At 43.6% G+C, this 15,362-nt stretch overlaps 2 protein-coding genes and 1 non-coding gene across 3 annotated transcripts in view; all 3 read left to right on the forward strand.

Annotated features, from left to right (window-relative positions):
• The window catches only part of rims4 (regulating synaptic membrane exocytosis 4), a 341,866-nt gene that overhangs the window by 75,136 nt on the left and 251,368 nt on the right, over nucleotides 1-15,362 (forward strand). The window lies entirely within an intron of this gene.
• lsm3 (LSM3 homolog, U6 small nuclear RNA and mRNA degradation associated) lies at nucleotides 9,823-13,427 on the forward strand. The gene is made up of 4 exons (XM_070959062.1): nucleotides 9,823-9,867; nucleotides 11,535-11,645; nucleotides 11,743-11,838; nucleotides 12,531-13,427. Exons 1-4 carry the CDS (start codon nucleotides 9,847-9,849, stop codon nucleotides 12,609-12,611), a joined length of 309 nt encoding a protein of 102 aa, XP_070815163.1. The 5' UTR covers nucleotides 9,823-9,846; the 3' UTR covers nucleotides 12,612-13,427.
• On the forward strand, nucleotides 15,109-15,180 carry trnap-ugg (transfer RNA proline (anticodon UGG)). Its single transcript has one exon. It is a non-coding gene; the product is annotated as a tRNA-Pro (tRNA).

Raw genomic sequence — 15,362 nt, forward strand, 5'->3', positions numbered from 1 at the left:
GTGTGAACAGCTTCTCCCCTGCTCAGATTTCCTCCTCACATCTTTCCTTTCCTTTCCTTTCCTTTCCTTTCCTTTCCTTTCCTTTCCTTTCCTTTCCTTGTCTGTCACTTGTTCTCCTGTCTTGTCCTCCTTATCTTCATTTCCTCTTTCCCCCTCTTTCATTTCCCTTTGTTCCCCTCTTTTTCCTCTCCTCGGTCACTCAGCAGACGCTGGCAGTCCTGCCTCATGATAGATAGCTATCATTTCTGCTGCTCTAATTCACATTGCTCCAAATAGCCAGCAGTGGGACGCAGCCTAAATTGCTGTAACCCCTTTCTCCGTAATGGGTTTCTGTCACAGAAAGCAAACACATGCAGCAAGTTTTGACCAGAGAAACCAGAACTTAGCCTGGTGCAGGAAACTTCAGTGGTGCCATAATGTCTCACTCTTGCAGGGTTTCACTGACTTTGCTGAAATGTTTAATAGAAATGAAACTGAGTTTTCACTATATTTCAATTTGAAAAGGAGTTCGGTGTAGAAATATATCGCCGCTATGTGATATGAAATGGAACCAAGATACATTAAAGACTCAATTCACAACAGCCAGATGCTGTAGATGCTAATGCAAGCAGTAGGCAGCACATGGAAGTAGCTCCTTACAGCGTCTGCCCCAGCAGTGTGTGAAATACGGCGGGTCTCAGATGCCCTTATTAACACCTCACAACTCTCAAAAATGTCAAAAAGATTAAGCTCATTATGTTCTCTTTATGTGGACTGTGAACTTTACTGCGTGTGCATGTTGAGAGGTTGAACGATGAGGAGCGGCGCAGGAAGTGTGACCTGCAGATGATGTATAATGGTGCTGCAGCGGCAGGCGGGCTGGCAGCGGTTATTCTGCAAACAGCAAATAAGCTGATTAATACATTTACACAATTGTGTTCCTCTCCATATTTGAAAAGCCACATCCATTAGTTTAAAGTCAAACACACAAAAACAAGTTCAGCAAAATGCCGGCCTTTATTCAATGGAAAATGTTCTGAAGCAGAGAAATGGTGACGATTCGCTTGTCGGCTGCTACTCTGCAGCATGAACTCTGAATCTTTGGATCAGCTGTCTGTGAGGAGAGCACACAGGGTCAGTTTCCGTTAAATTTCAGTGTCACGTTGAGGATTTAAATCATTAATGAAGGTTTCCACGCTTAGCCAGCCACGCATAAAGCACACAGAGGTCTCAGTGTGTGCCTCTGCCAACAAGCTGGTCTGAGTAGAAGCTTGATCAGAGCGTCATGATCCAGAAGGATGACTGACAGCAAGAAGAAGACGAGAAAGCCTTTGCTCGTGGTTGATCCACGCAAGTCATCCGTGTGTTTGTGTCAGATGATGGATGTTGTAATTAACTGCTGAAGGTCTTCTTCTGGTGTTTTTGGAAGATGCCGGGCACCGTCAGTTGCATCACCTCCTCTGGACTGGAGCAGAGCTGGACTGGACGCTCGTTAGAGGAGGGCGGTGCTATTCAGGGCTGCGATGAAGAGCAGATGTTAATGGATCGTGCGTGTTTTTTCCCTGCAGACCCTCGCAGGCCGCGTCATCCTCGTCTCCTCCTTAGCCTGTTTTAAATAGATCTGGTAGAAATAGCTGCAGAGGAGACAAACGACCGGACGAGCTCACTGGAGGCGTGTGTGTCACTTTGTATTTTGGCGTTCATACATATTAGTATCTGCGTGTAACTTCGTCTGTATTTCCGTTTGCTCCATTGACTTTGGCCTCATCCATAATTAAATGCATATAAATCAATCTGTCAGTCACAGCTGCAGAGAGGAGGGCTGGGCGGCACTTAAACGACTGCAGGCTATTCTAGGGTCAGACTGACCGAACAGGTACATGCTTTCATCCCTCATTCTGAAAAATTAGTCATTCCTACATACCCCTCCCTCTATTTTTCCACTTTCATCTCTTGGTCCTTCCTCTTCTTGTTAGAGTGTATTTTTAGAATCTCATCTCTTTTAAAGGAGATGTGCATTTTCAGGTCAATGTACAGAAAAACAGCCTCCACTCGCGCTCAGCTGCTCACATTGTGTCTGGTTCCAGATCTCCGAATCACTGCCCACATCTTCCAGTGTCTTCAGCCAAACAGGTCGTCGTCTGTTCACCCAGTTGGAGAAGCGGCTGGGCCGATGGCAGCTTTGTCAGATTAGAAATGGGTTCGTCATTTCTTTCTTTCTTTGCTGGAACCACAAAGATGGGCTGGATTTTGGAGGTTTCTGCATGTTTTACTAGCTTCAAAATAACAATCAGAGTAGAAATAACACTGGGGCGGCGAAACGGTGACGTCTTGTTTGGCGAAGCTGCAGCGTGTTCGAGGTTTCCAGCAGATGACGCACAGCAGCAGACTGACCTGTGAGTCGGAAACAGTGACACCAAACACCAAACACAAACGCTGCTGTCACAACACTCGGACTTGTTGCTGTGTATTTTTGGATTTGGGGGAACCTGCCAACAGGAATTTGTGGTCAGAAGCTGCCATGTTGTGAACGCCATGTTGTTATGTCATTTGGCTGGGCTGAAATTTTACGCCATCAGGCTCTGATGTTTCGCCTCGAATGAGTGTGAATACCGAATCATCCTCCTGTAGCTGCTGCCCCCCATCGTCAACTAAAGTTTTGTATTTAAATATTGAAATCCAGCTGTCAGCTGAATCGAAACTAAAGAGGCTCCCTCTATCGACACCAACTGAGACGCTCTTAATTTGGCCGATCTGATCAAATTCAATTATGACATTGGCAATGGGCGCTGCAGGGAAATCTCCCCTCACAGGAAGTGCTGAACTGCCTGACAAACAGCCGTAGTGAGCGCTCCACCCCTGGAAAGCTGGCCAACGTTTTGTTCTGCTTTAATCTTTAGAAAACATCACGAACTGAATGAATTTCCCCTCATGAGTGCGCTGTGTGCGCTTTACTGACGCTGCATTCAATCACTTCCACCTTGGAGCTGCCAGAAGTTGCTTAGTGCAGCTGCAAGTGACCTGATATCCTTCAGAAAAAAGTCCTAATGTTACTAATTATGTCCTCTCAATCATTTTGTCAGACGAGGTTTTTAAAGTGTGTGCGTCAGAAAACTTTCAGCTGACCTCTCAGCAGCACTCTGAAAAGAGACGCACACTTCCTTCATTATTGTTATTTTATGTTGTCTTTAATTTCATCTTCGCTCTATCTTACGCTTACTATTGTTATCAAGTGGGTTTTATTCTCCATCTGATTTTACATTTCTTTATTCCTGTTTTTGTGTCCATTCTTTTCTATATGAAGCTCTCACTTTGTGCATGTGATATCTTTGCTGTAAAGTACTTTGAGCTGCAGTTTCTGTATGAAAGGTGCTCTTATTAGTAGGTGAGCTTTAGTGTTTAATGTCATAGTTATTAACCAGGAACATCACACGGAGGAAAGGAAATAAAATGTTTCACTTTGTGTTTTGTGCCTTTTTTTTTTTTACTGCACGAGACTTAACAGGAGGCAGCGATTTGATGCAAAAAGCAGGATCACTTCAGAGTGACTTTAACAGCAATGCATGCAGCACAGAGCTGCTCCATCTCTGACGGCTCATCTGGAAACGCTGCTTTTCACGGCACACTGTTGTCCTAACTGGGTCAGAACATTACAGTTGGTATGCCGAGCAGACAGATGAGTCTGTGAGCTCAGAGCTGGTGGCAGATTTCTTCAGCTGCTTCCGTCCTCTTCCAGATGGAGATGTTATTCATGTCGGTGCGTCAGCGTGAGCAATCTTCATGAAACAATGCTGATGAGCTGCTCCGGTGATGAGGTGTGAATCCTCTGTATGGCAGTTTTTAAGGCTGTGTGTGTGCGTGTGTCACACAGTCAATACAAAACACACCATATAGTCAAAAGTATGCAGACAGCCCTGTCCACATGCTTTATCTGGGGCTGTTTTGTGGTTTGGGCCCCTCAGTTCAAATGAAGGGACATCTTAACAATAAGAAAAGATATAACTTTATTGATCTTTGGATCTCCTTTGGATCTATGTTGTTATAGGCAATAGTAATATTGTGTATGTGTGTGTGTGTGTGTGTGTGTGTGTGTGTGTGTGTGTGTGTGTGTGTGTGTGTGTGTGTAAAAAGCAATAAAACAGAAAGTAAGTAGTCAATAAAAATAAAGTTCTGCAGAATTTTTGGATTGCATGTTGCAGACTATGGATAAAAAAATATATAAGCACAGTAGAAAAAACATGTAATGTTGCACAGGATGTTTACACGGATGTTGTGGATATTAGAAGAATGTTAAAAACATAAATAATGCAGTGGTGCAAAAAACAGTAGGTTTGTGAACCGCTGCATTATTTATGTTTTTAGCATCGTGCTATGATGCAGCGTGCAGGAATACAACGGACGGTCGTGTGTTTTCAGCATTGTGTCAACACTTTAGGGACTCAGCCACACAGAAATGGTTCTCCCAGTTTGGAGTGGAAGAACTTGACTGGTTGTGACTTTTGGTACTCGATAAAAGCTCCTTGTGGTTTCTCAGTGTGATCGATCTGAGCAACCGTAAACGACACAAAGCATCGTCATTTTGAGTGTGTTAGCGTTTCCTCTGCAGGAAATCACTTCCGGCCCTCCATCTGCAGTTTACACCACAACAAAAGAGTGACGTGACATCAGCTGCAAACAAGCTATTTAAAATTATAAATGATAGAAAACACCAATAACAAACCACTAGTAGTTTATTATTCTTAAAGGTGGTTTGAATGTGACCCATGACCTTGACCCGTCTCCCTCTCTCCTGATCTGACCTGTCTCACTGTACTCTGATCTGTCAACTGAATGTGAAAATAATAAATATTTAAACAGAGCTTCTCGACTATAAAATGTCGTTCAGTGGATTCGTCCGTCACTTTGGACATTTAGGTGTCCTTGTTAGGTGTACGGCATAGCTGAAATCCACCGGCAGCTGAGGACATTCAGGCCGGGGAGCATTGAGCTTCTGTGGTCCAACACTGACCTCCTGTGGACGTTTGTGGGATTGCAGCTGCCTGGTCTATGTCAGTAAATCAGCCTCACAAATACAGTACTTCAAAGTAAATGCTTGGTTAATGGTTCACTGGTGAATTCTTTATAGTGTGTTTGTTGCCTTCTGCAATAACTTTGTCTGGGAGGTTTCATTGATCTGTTCGGTTTTCGTTGATTTGTTTTGGTGGATTACTTGAAATGGCACAGCTAGTAAGCCATAAGAGAAGGCAGCCATATTTTAAAGTCATTTTAGTTGTATTTTATTGGTTGTAATTTAATTTGAATGTCAACATTTGTTTTCATTCTGTGCATCCAGATTAATAACAATAAATTAAAGTGCTCGTAAATGTTACCTTGTGATGCCTCAGGTCTTGATTCTGCATGTGCATTTGGTGGTTTTGGTGTCTGAGCTTCATTCACACATCATTCATTCATTCATTCATTCATTCATTCATTCATTCATTCATTCATTCATTCATTCAGTCACTCTGTGCTGCTCATCTGTGCTCAGTCTGTTTCTGCCTCATCAGTGTCTTAAATGCTCCATCCTCTCTTCAGTTTTTTCTGTAATCTTCACCCTGTTGGCCCAAATCATGGCGGTTTTATCTCATCATCCTCATTCTGTCGCTCTTTGTTGAAACATACTTGCAGACGTTTTGACATGCAACTGTCAAAAGGTGTAAATAACAAATTTAATGACAGTTGGTTTTCATTTAGCTGCTCCAGTTTAAAGGTCCTGGTTTCACAGACTGATGATGGTTTAGCTCAAACTAACCGTCAGACTTCAGGTGTCAGGTTCACAAACTTTTTTTTTGTCTGGTCTCTGAACTTCATGCTGCTCTTCAGTCAGTCCAAAGGTCCTCAAAATGTTTCTGAAAAATGTCCCTGACAGTTTTTTCTGTCATTAAAGCTGCAGGAGGTAAGATGGAGAAGAGAGCAGACTCAGCCTGAAAACTTGAACCAACACCAGTTCCACATCACTCCCCCTCCCTCTCCACTGCACTCATGCCCCGCCTCCAAGCCCCTCCTCCCTGCGGCATCTGCGCAGCTGCCGTGACAACCAGTAACGTTAGCCTTAGCATCGGAAACAAGCTAACTCTGCCCAGCCACTACATCGCAGTCACTAACATACTGAGAGTGTTACTGTAACAATCACCATATTAGCTTCATGGTTATTTGTTGTCTTAGCCGTATATGCTGCTGTTGGCGACGGCGGTATGAGCAGTTCCTCCTTTGTGATTGGCTGTTGCTCTGCCATAGCTTTCACCAGCCTCCTGACGGCGCTCACAGAGCTGTTTGACTGAGCGGAGGGAGGGGGCGGCTCACAGTGTGTGTGAGCAGTGATTGACAGATGTCAGACGCTCCCTCAGACGCTCCTCTGGCTCTGATTGGTTGTTTTGTGTCGGGCACGGTGGATTCCTGCAAATCGCAGTAGGAGCAGTAGGTGGGACCAATGCAGCTGTTTGTTTTTTTTTAACAGATTACGTGTTTCATGTGCTGCTGTCTGGGCAGAGGGACAGTTTTAGCAAATATGACAAAAATTACTTTATACAAGTTACATACTGAAGCTTTAATGATGCAGGAAGCAACTAATAAATACGGATCCAAGCTGAGATTTACTGAAATAAAGAGCAGCACGTATTTTCCTGATCATATTCATTAAACTTCGCTTCACTTCACCCCCCCACCCCCCCACCTCGGTGCGGCTGCACGCCCATCCTCAGAACAGAACCACTGGATTCAATCAGCAGCATGCTGACCAGTGTTTCCATGGTAACAATCACTGGCATGCTGACCGGTGTTTCCATGGTAACCACGAGCGAAGCTACCATTGGCCAGCGCAGACAGACTGAACAGGAAACAGGTGACTGTGATAAACTGTGACTTTTATTGAACTCAGGTGTAAAATCTGCATCAGATTCAGACATTTAAGAAACGTACGACACATTATTCTTCAAGTATTTACAGAATATTTTTACTGTAAACTTAAAAGTTATATATGGTGCCACAATAACATCCCATTGGACCAAATTCCTCCCTGGAGGATCCCTTTAAATCTCACTTTCCCTGTGAACTTCTGAAAAGCATACATCCTTAATAAATAAATAAATAACTAAATGAACATCCTGAGACAACATTAGTGATTGTTGTAGTTACATTCTGCTCTAGTTTTTGGACCTGAGGACACCGTAACCTCTCAGCGATGAGCAGCACTTCCAGATCATCAAACACATTCACTCAGCTGGGTTCATCCGCTGACGCTGGACTCCTGTCTTCCTGCCGTCGGGCGCCACCTTGTGGTCGTCCTCTTCCACGCTGGATCCTGCAGGATGTGGAGCAGCGAGAGAGAGAGAGAACGAAGGGAGGAGAAAACGTAATCACCCTCACAGTCGTAGTAGTATTATGGCACCATCTGCCTTTTCTAGGTCACCACCCAGCTCTGTGTGTTAATGATTAGACGGATGAACGCCTCTTTCACTCTGAACAACCTGAGTTTAAACAGGATTCACAGCAGCACAGGAGAGCTTACACAGTCACGACAGTATACTGGGAATACTGGTCGTTTTAGCTATGGATAAGCAAACGTGTGGCTCGTCGAACGCCGGCTCGGAGCCACGTTAGCCGCTCAGTTTGTAGCAGGGGTCTCTTCCACCGCAGAGCTACGCTGCAGCTGAGGGTGGAATGGGTAACACCACTGCTCTGCTCTGCCTCCTCCACCTGCACAAACACCCAGTATGAAGCACTGGGCTGAACTGGGAGAAGAGGCACACACACACACACACACACACACACACACACACACACACACACACACACACACACTCCTCATATGTCCAGAAACACTTAAGAGTGAGCTGAAGAACACACAAACAAAGATTCTTCTAATTAATTACTCATCGTCAGTCTACTTTCAGGCCAAACGGGCGCTGACATTTGACGGATCCTGATCCTCCGATGTGCTCACTTCCTGTTTTCATCTTGTTATAAATTAAACTGAATCTCTGGCTTTTGGACTTCTGCTCATGGTCACATGCTGACACGGTGGGGAAAGGTCACACCGGCCTGTCGGAAGCTGATGTTTTTTTCCTGATGTTTACTACACAAACGATTGTTTGGTGAGGTAAATAACTGCTAGATTTATCAATAATTAAAACTAATCAGCGGAATAGTTAAATAGTTAATGAGTTGGATGGACAGTTTGCATGTATGCTCCAACCGCCTTTAACTCTCTGCATGAAAAAACAGAAACCATTAATTCAAATTAAGTTTAAGCTCAATGTTTTGAACTAAAAACCTGTAAAACAGCTGCTGGTTGACACCTGCACACGTGGCATTGGTGACAGTGGAAATGGTCACATGAGACTCTTTCCCTGTTCCTAAATCTGCTTCTCTGCAGAGACATGCAGCCTCAAACATGGAGGAAACAGTAAAGAAACAAACCAAATCCTGTGTCGCTCTTTATTCTCATGGCCATGTTTGCCCTCTTCCTCTCATTGTAGCCTAAACTCACTTCAACTTGACCTGCATGTAAACTTGGCAGCTGCTGCTTTACAGTCACTCGGAATAAAACGCAGACTGATAAATGTAAATATTTGGTGAAAATGAGTCTAAACTGGCAAAAATCTGAAAGTTTTGGCTAAAATTATCACTCACCGTTGACGAGCTGGACCGTTGATGCCGCTGCGTGAAGACGTGGAGGATGGAAAGCTCTGGAAGGAGAGAGGAGAGCGCGGCCGCTTGTTTCCACGTAGCGGGTTGCCATGTTCGCAGTTTATCCTCCGGCGCACATCTGTAATGTGATGGAACCAGTATTTTGTTCCTTTAATTAAGTTTAAGTGCCGGTATGACAATGTACAAATACTTCATCGTGCGTAAGAGTTCTGCGTTCAAACTCTTACTTAAGTAAAAGTACAGCTGTACCAGCAAAACACAGTATTCAAGTAAAAGTAATTGGGCAGAGAAGCAGCCCATGTGAATGACAGTTTCAGTTAATGCAGTATTTTATTTTTGGCACGTGCTTGAATCTACAACGATGCCTTGTATTCTGGAAGTTCATACATCATATATTCTAACATGCAGAGTAACTGCAGCTGTCATCTAAATAAATTAATTAAGTGTACAGTGGAGTGAAAAGTACATTATTTTTCTTTGAAATATAGTAGAGTATAGCACAGAAATAATCAAATGAAGTATTAATACCTCAAAACTAGACAGTCCTTCATCACTGGAAATGAGATCATGCCCTCGGTGATTCTTTGAGATTTAAATAAAGGCTGATTGAATGAACAAATGGATTACTATTGCTAGTACAAGTAATATTAATAGATCTGGTAGAAATATTAATATGGCATTATTTCAAATAATAAACTACAGCAAAAAACATCACATTCAGATTAAAATAAGTCAAATCAAAAAGAAAAGAGATCAAACTATAAAAGACACAAATCATGATAAGACACTTTTTGACTTTTGTAGGAATTAACCATTTCTGCCAGGGTGGCTGAAATACACAGCACAGCAGAACAGTAGACAAATAAACAGGAAATTTTTAAATACAATTAAATACAATACAATTTTGCATGATCTCTTTGGAGGAAATAATGTTTTAAACTTTACCTTGAAGCAACGATGCACAGCCTGAGAGTTGAGTTTTCAGCAATTAAAATTTGGAGAAACTTCAGAAAGAAGAAGAAGAAGAAGAAGAAGAAGAAGAAGAAGAAGAAGAAGAAGAAGAAGAAGAAGAAGAAGAAGAAAGTGCATGCCCATCCCCCTGCATCTGAAAGCGCGTGTTGTTCCGCGGACCTGGCAACGCCCCGTCCTGCTCAGGCTACACGGCGCAGACTCAGAAACATGGCGGACGAAGTTGAGCAGGTTGGCGCGTCTACATTACATTGTACTGTTATTCCGTAACACAGCGTGTGTATAATTATCCTGTTAGGAATACAGCAAACAGTTTTACTCGTGTACTTGTATTAGAGGGCTTGAGGTACTTTGTTGTGTTTGTTCTGTTTACAGCGCGGAGAGGCCTGTCAAACAAGCTAGCGAATTTAGCCTAGCTAGCATGTCATGCTAACGTCTTAATGACAAAACGTGTTTGATGGTGCTGTTTTGTTGATCAGTTAGAGCTCGGGCTCTCATTGAATTTAGTGCAGTAAAGATTCAACCTGTGAAATGTATGACAGCATAATGCTCTCAGTGTTTACAAGCTTTGTTTTTCCTTGTTGTGTTGGAAAGAAGCTGCCTGCTAGTTAAACGAGTTTGACTTGTTTGTAAATCGCAAGGTGTAGGACAGACAGCAGCATTAGTGGTAAAGAAAACAACAGAGGCTAATCGACTTGTCTCCATCCTGGCCGTCCCTTTTCAATCTGTCCTCCAAGTGTTAAATTAGGTCTTAGTTACTGAGCATTGCTCTAAACAGCAGCTGTGTGTTGCTTCATAACAGGCTCAGTTATGTTTGATAAGTCACTGAAAATCAAGTTACTCTGATCCAGCATCTGGCAAAGCCCTTTCAGCCAGTCACTGCAGGGTAGTCCAGATGTGTTGGTTGGGTTTGTGTAATGTTCGTGAACTTGCCTGCTCTTTGTGACCGTTAGAAACTTCAGCACCAACAGACACTTCTTCCTCTCATCTCTCATCATCTTCTCCCACGTCGCAGTTTTTTCCTCCACAGACTCTGTGGTCGTGTGCCGGTGGCCGAATTTTGCGCTTTGATGAAGTGAAAATGTGTTCCTGCTCTGAATTATGCATCAAGCATTTCACCAGCTGCGGCCTCAGTTTGTTCATTAGACCCACATTAGACTCGGAGCTGAGCATCTGTTCCTCTGAAAGTACCTAGCAGAAGAAATCCCTGGTGACCTTTGAAAAGCCCAGAAGACTTGTTTAACAGCACTTGCCTCTATTTTTGAAGGTTTTTCCAAAACCCCTAATGACCGCTCTAACACCTGAACATCTGTATACTGCACTAAAAATAGGATGTTACCCATCCTCCCAAGTTGCAACTCTGTTTTTTTAATCTAAATCTAAAGAAAATAAATAACATATATAATCCCCTGAGCAGTTTGTACAGCACAAACCAAAATCATAAGCTTTATTTGTCTCTATTAACTTTGAATTATTGTCTGTTTTCACACACAGTCATGTGTTTCCAGCTACTTGGTGTAGGAAATGGAGACACATTCAAGAGATATAAATGATTTTAATGGTGCTGCAGACAGAATTATTGTTAATCAGATCATTAGAAGCAACACGCATCAGCTACCGCGTCTAAATGAGCTGTTAAGTCAGGAACATGTCGACAAAATGAGTCTAAATTGCTGTAAATGTGGCTGATGAAGAGCAGACTGCTGAAACAGTAGTGTGACTGAGCTGAAGTGCAGCCGGATGCTGATGTACGTTTGCCCGTAGCGCTTCAGTGAATTCATGCTGGACTTAACCACTGTGCAGATTTATGGAAGCAGCGGTCTGCTGGCATGGCGTTTCTTTTTGTCCTCGAGGTTGTTGAAATCTGTCTAACTAATGCCGCTTCATGTGTGCTGCAGCAACCAACTACCAACACGGTTGAGGAGCCCCTCGATCTGATCAGACTCAGTCTAGATGAGAGGATCTACGTCAAGATGAGGAACGACCGGGAGCTCCGCGGCCGGCTGCATGTAAGCTACACCCTCAACGTCCGCTCACACCGTCGAAACCTTTTTAAATAAACAGTTTGATCATTTAGTCATATTTTTGATTGTTTGTGTGTCCCAGGCCTACGATCAGCACCTGAACATGATCCTGGGTGACGTGGAGGAGACGGTGACGACAGTGGAGATTGACGAGGAGACGTATGAAGAACTCTATAAGGTACGACGTGGATCCTCCCCGTCACAGCCTTCCTCCTGAAGAGCTGCTTTTGAGGAGGTCTTTGCTCCTAAACAAGCGTGGACATGTTGGACTTGTGTTGTATGTTGTATTTAAGCAGCGTCATTCCACTTACAAATAGCATTTTAAATGCATATTTAAAAGAGCCAGATTCCAGAAGCTCTGGCGTGGAGGCCAAATCCTGTTCAAGCATGTCAGAAAAGTAAAATCATCATTGTTTGGTTTTACTATCTGTACATGAAATGTGTGTTTTAGACTCTTGTAAAATGACAGTTGTCGTCCTGTCTGTCCTTCATCATGCGTAGCTCGGTCTGACACAGTTGGCTGTCTGCGTTACCAGCTGTTCGAAACAGCGCTGCGTCAAAGGAAGAGCAGAACAGCTGTGTAGGTGTGGGCGTGTTACGGGCGAGGTGGTGAAATACGACCCAGGAAGGTCGATACAGAGTGACAGATCTGTGAGTCTGACGGTTTGTCAGGCGGAAAAACACCTGACAGAGTTCACTGATACCGATATGTGGGGGTTTTTGGTTTAAGTTTAAGGAGATAAGTACATTTCTTTGCTCTCAGGCTTGAAACCAAAGTTTTGACAACAGACCAGTGCTGCAGGAAGCAGAACTCGTGTATGTGTTTTTATTTTCTAATGGTAAAAACTTGCTTTTTTTGTGTCTTTTCAGTCGACCAAGAGGAACATTCCCATGCTGTTCGTCAGAGGAGACGGCGTTGTCCTCGTAGCTCCGCCCCTCAGGGTGGGCTAACCCTGACCACTTCCTGTTGCGGAGGAGCGTTCGTGACAGCTGGCGGGGGGAGAGCGGTGCTGTGATGACAGGCTGAAACGGGGGAGGGTTCAAACGTCCTCGGCCCCCTCAGGTCAGATTCTTTTGTCCTCACCGTCCTCTCCTGACTCGAAGGTCAGATCCGACACAGATTCCCAAGTTCCTTTTGTGGGGCTCAAAGACGTAAAACAGGTTTTGACTCAAGGAGAAGAAAGTAAGAGGACTTTTCTCTCTTAGTTTTGGACTGCGAGGGCCAATTGTTTTGTTTTTATTTGGGTTGTTGAGTTCATAAATCCCCTCTGTTTCAGTTGTTAAACCAGAAAAAATGAATGTTATTTTTGATGACCTCCAGGTTTCAGTTTCCTCTTATGCCTCTGTAGTCTCTGTGAGTCGTAGACCAAACTACAAATGTCTCATCGTGGTTTTAAGAGGCTGAACTGCTTCAGATGCATCTGTGTGAACCTGCTTTGGTCTCTTTGTTGAGTTTAAAAAGTATTACCAGACAGCAAACCTGAGCAGAGGGGTTTAATGGGATTTTTGATTTTGAAATATTTGCTTCAAAATCAAAAATGTTTGAAACTTTTATGTTAATTCCAAACAAAAGTGTTGCAGTTCCTCCAAACCTACAATCTGTGAATATTTGGAAAGATGAGTTTCTCTGGGGTGGTTTTACTTTAGGTTTTTTATATATTTTTGTAGTGTTTGTGGGACTTGGAAGTACATCATGCTTGGTTTTGTCAGTGTGTAAACATTTGTTCTTGTATGGTTTTGGTAACTTGAATTAAAAACAAATTGAAAGAACGTCTTACAAGTCTGGTGTGAAACATTTTCTGTAAATGAGAACAAGCTTGAGTCAACTGAAAGTATTATATTACAATACAGAAATACCAATTTACTGAATGAAAGTATAGAGCAGAACACTGTGTAGATAACTTCTGACTGCGGCTCTCTGAGCTCTTTGCTGGGGCCGTCTTTGGCTTTAATTACCGGCTACTGTTAGCTCAGTTAGCCGTGCAGCTAGCGGCCCTGTTAGCTGACCGGAGAGCCCACAGCACTGCAGCATCGTTAAAGTTTAACGTTACGCTGCGTACAATGGAAGCAGGGTCAGCAGCATCCAGTGAACCTGGTCTGATCAGGACTGAGCTCAGCCTCTGAGACCGAAGGCCAGTTTGACGACAGGGAAAACAGCACTGAGGTGATTCACAGCAGCTCTCAGGACAGCGAAGACACGGCAGGCCGGGACTGGAGAGGCGTGAACCAGGAGAGCAGCGAGAGGAAGGTCAGGCATCGCCAGCGTGGAAAACAATATGTCACCTGGATCATGATTGTCCAAGGTTGGATCAAGGTTGAAAAGCTTTCACCTCTCATCCAAGGGGCTTCTTTAGTTCTGGTCTCTACAGCTAAGTCCAGTTTCCCTGATTCAGCCCTCCATGGACCCCTCAAAACTACTACTTCAGAAGCAGAAGAAGTACTTGAGAAAATGTACTATTGCATTGTTGTGTTTTAAGCACTAGATGGCAGCACAGATCCAATAAACCATCCACAGTGACGGTAATGATGGGGATAACCTATCATCAGGACTCTGACCCTGAACTCTGACCCCCCACCACACACAGGCTGACATTTCAGCTTTGCTTATGAAAACATACCTGACACAGATATCTTGTACATCTTATCCTAACCTGACAATGGAGTCTGTTAAAATATGAATGGATGAAACCAGCCAGTCACTCACCTGAAGCGTGTTTGTGTGGTTGCATCAGCAGAATCCAATAAATGAATTATCAAACCTTACAGGTGCAGAATCTGCATGAAAATACGCCCACTTTTATCACCACGAGGGAAGATCCCCAGAGTACTCCATCAGTACTCGAAGAAAGAAACGGTGGAGGTTCATCAGGAAAACATGTCGATTGTTATTGATCCTATTTGGTTTCATTGTGCATTCATGATCCACAGAGGATGATTCATGATTGAATATTTACAAAACCAACGACGTTCCCATCAGCCTCAGCTGTGCTTTGTGTTTCAGGCTAGTTAGCGAATGTTAACACGCTAAACAAAGGTGGTGAACCTGCTGAACACCAGCATGCTGACGTTGCTGTTGTGTGCCTGGTGATTAACTCTCAGTCTTGTTCGACGTACTCTCCCTGCCAGCCTTCGCTAAAGCCAAAACTGAATGTTCGCCATCAGTCCTGCAGTCATAAGCACAATGTTCCACAAAGAGTACAGTTTCTACTTACTGCGTGTGAGGAAACATGTTCAGTACAGGACACTGATGACGTAAAGGCAGAGGAGTCTGGATTGTGACCAGATTTCCCAGGTGTCCCTCTGTCTCCTGTTACAAACATATGATTGCAAAATATTTCATATATTCATATCATCTTTTGACAGAAGTATTGAAACACAAGATCCTGAAATGAAACCCTTCAGGGAACATTTAGGAAGAACATTTTCTCTCTTCCATACAGTGATATGTGGCTCGTTGGTCTAGGGGTATGATTCTCGCTTTGGGTGCGAGAGGTCCCGGGTTCAAATCCCGGACGAGCCCATTCTTCAAACAATTTCCCCTTGGGGCTCAAAAAAGTGATTCTGATGACACTTTGCCGCTGATTTTGGTTTTATTTGTCCAGGTTTCGAGGTACGTCTCTCAGATTTCCACCTTAAAAAGTTTCATTTGTGGCGCTCACAGTTTTGAAAAGTGAGAGAGGTCTTTCCAGAGTGAACCCGTTC

The sequence above is a fragment of the Chaetodon trifascialis genome, chromosome 3 (genome assembly GCF_039877785.1).
Source record: "Chaetodon trifascialis isolate fChaTrf1 chromosome 3, fChaTrf1.hap1, whole genome shotgun sequence".
Taxonomy (NCBI): Eukaryota; Metazoa; Chordata; class Actinopteri; order Chaetodontiformes; family Chaetodontidae; genus Chaetodon; species Chaetodon trifascialis.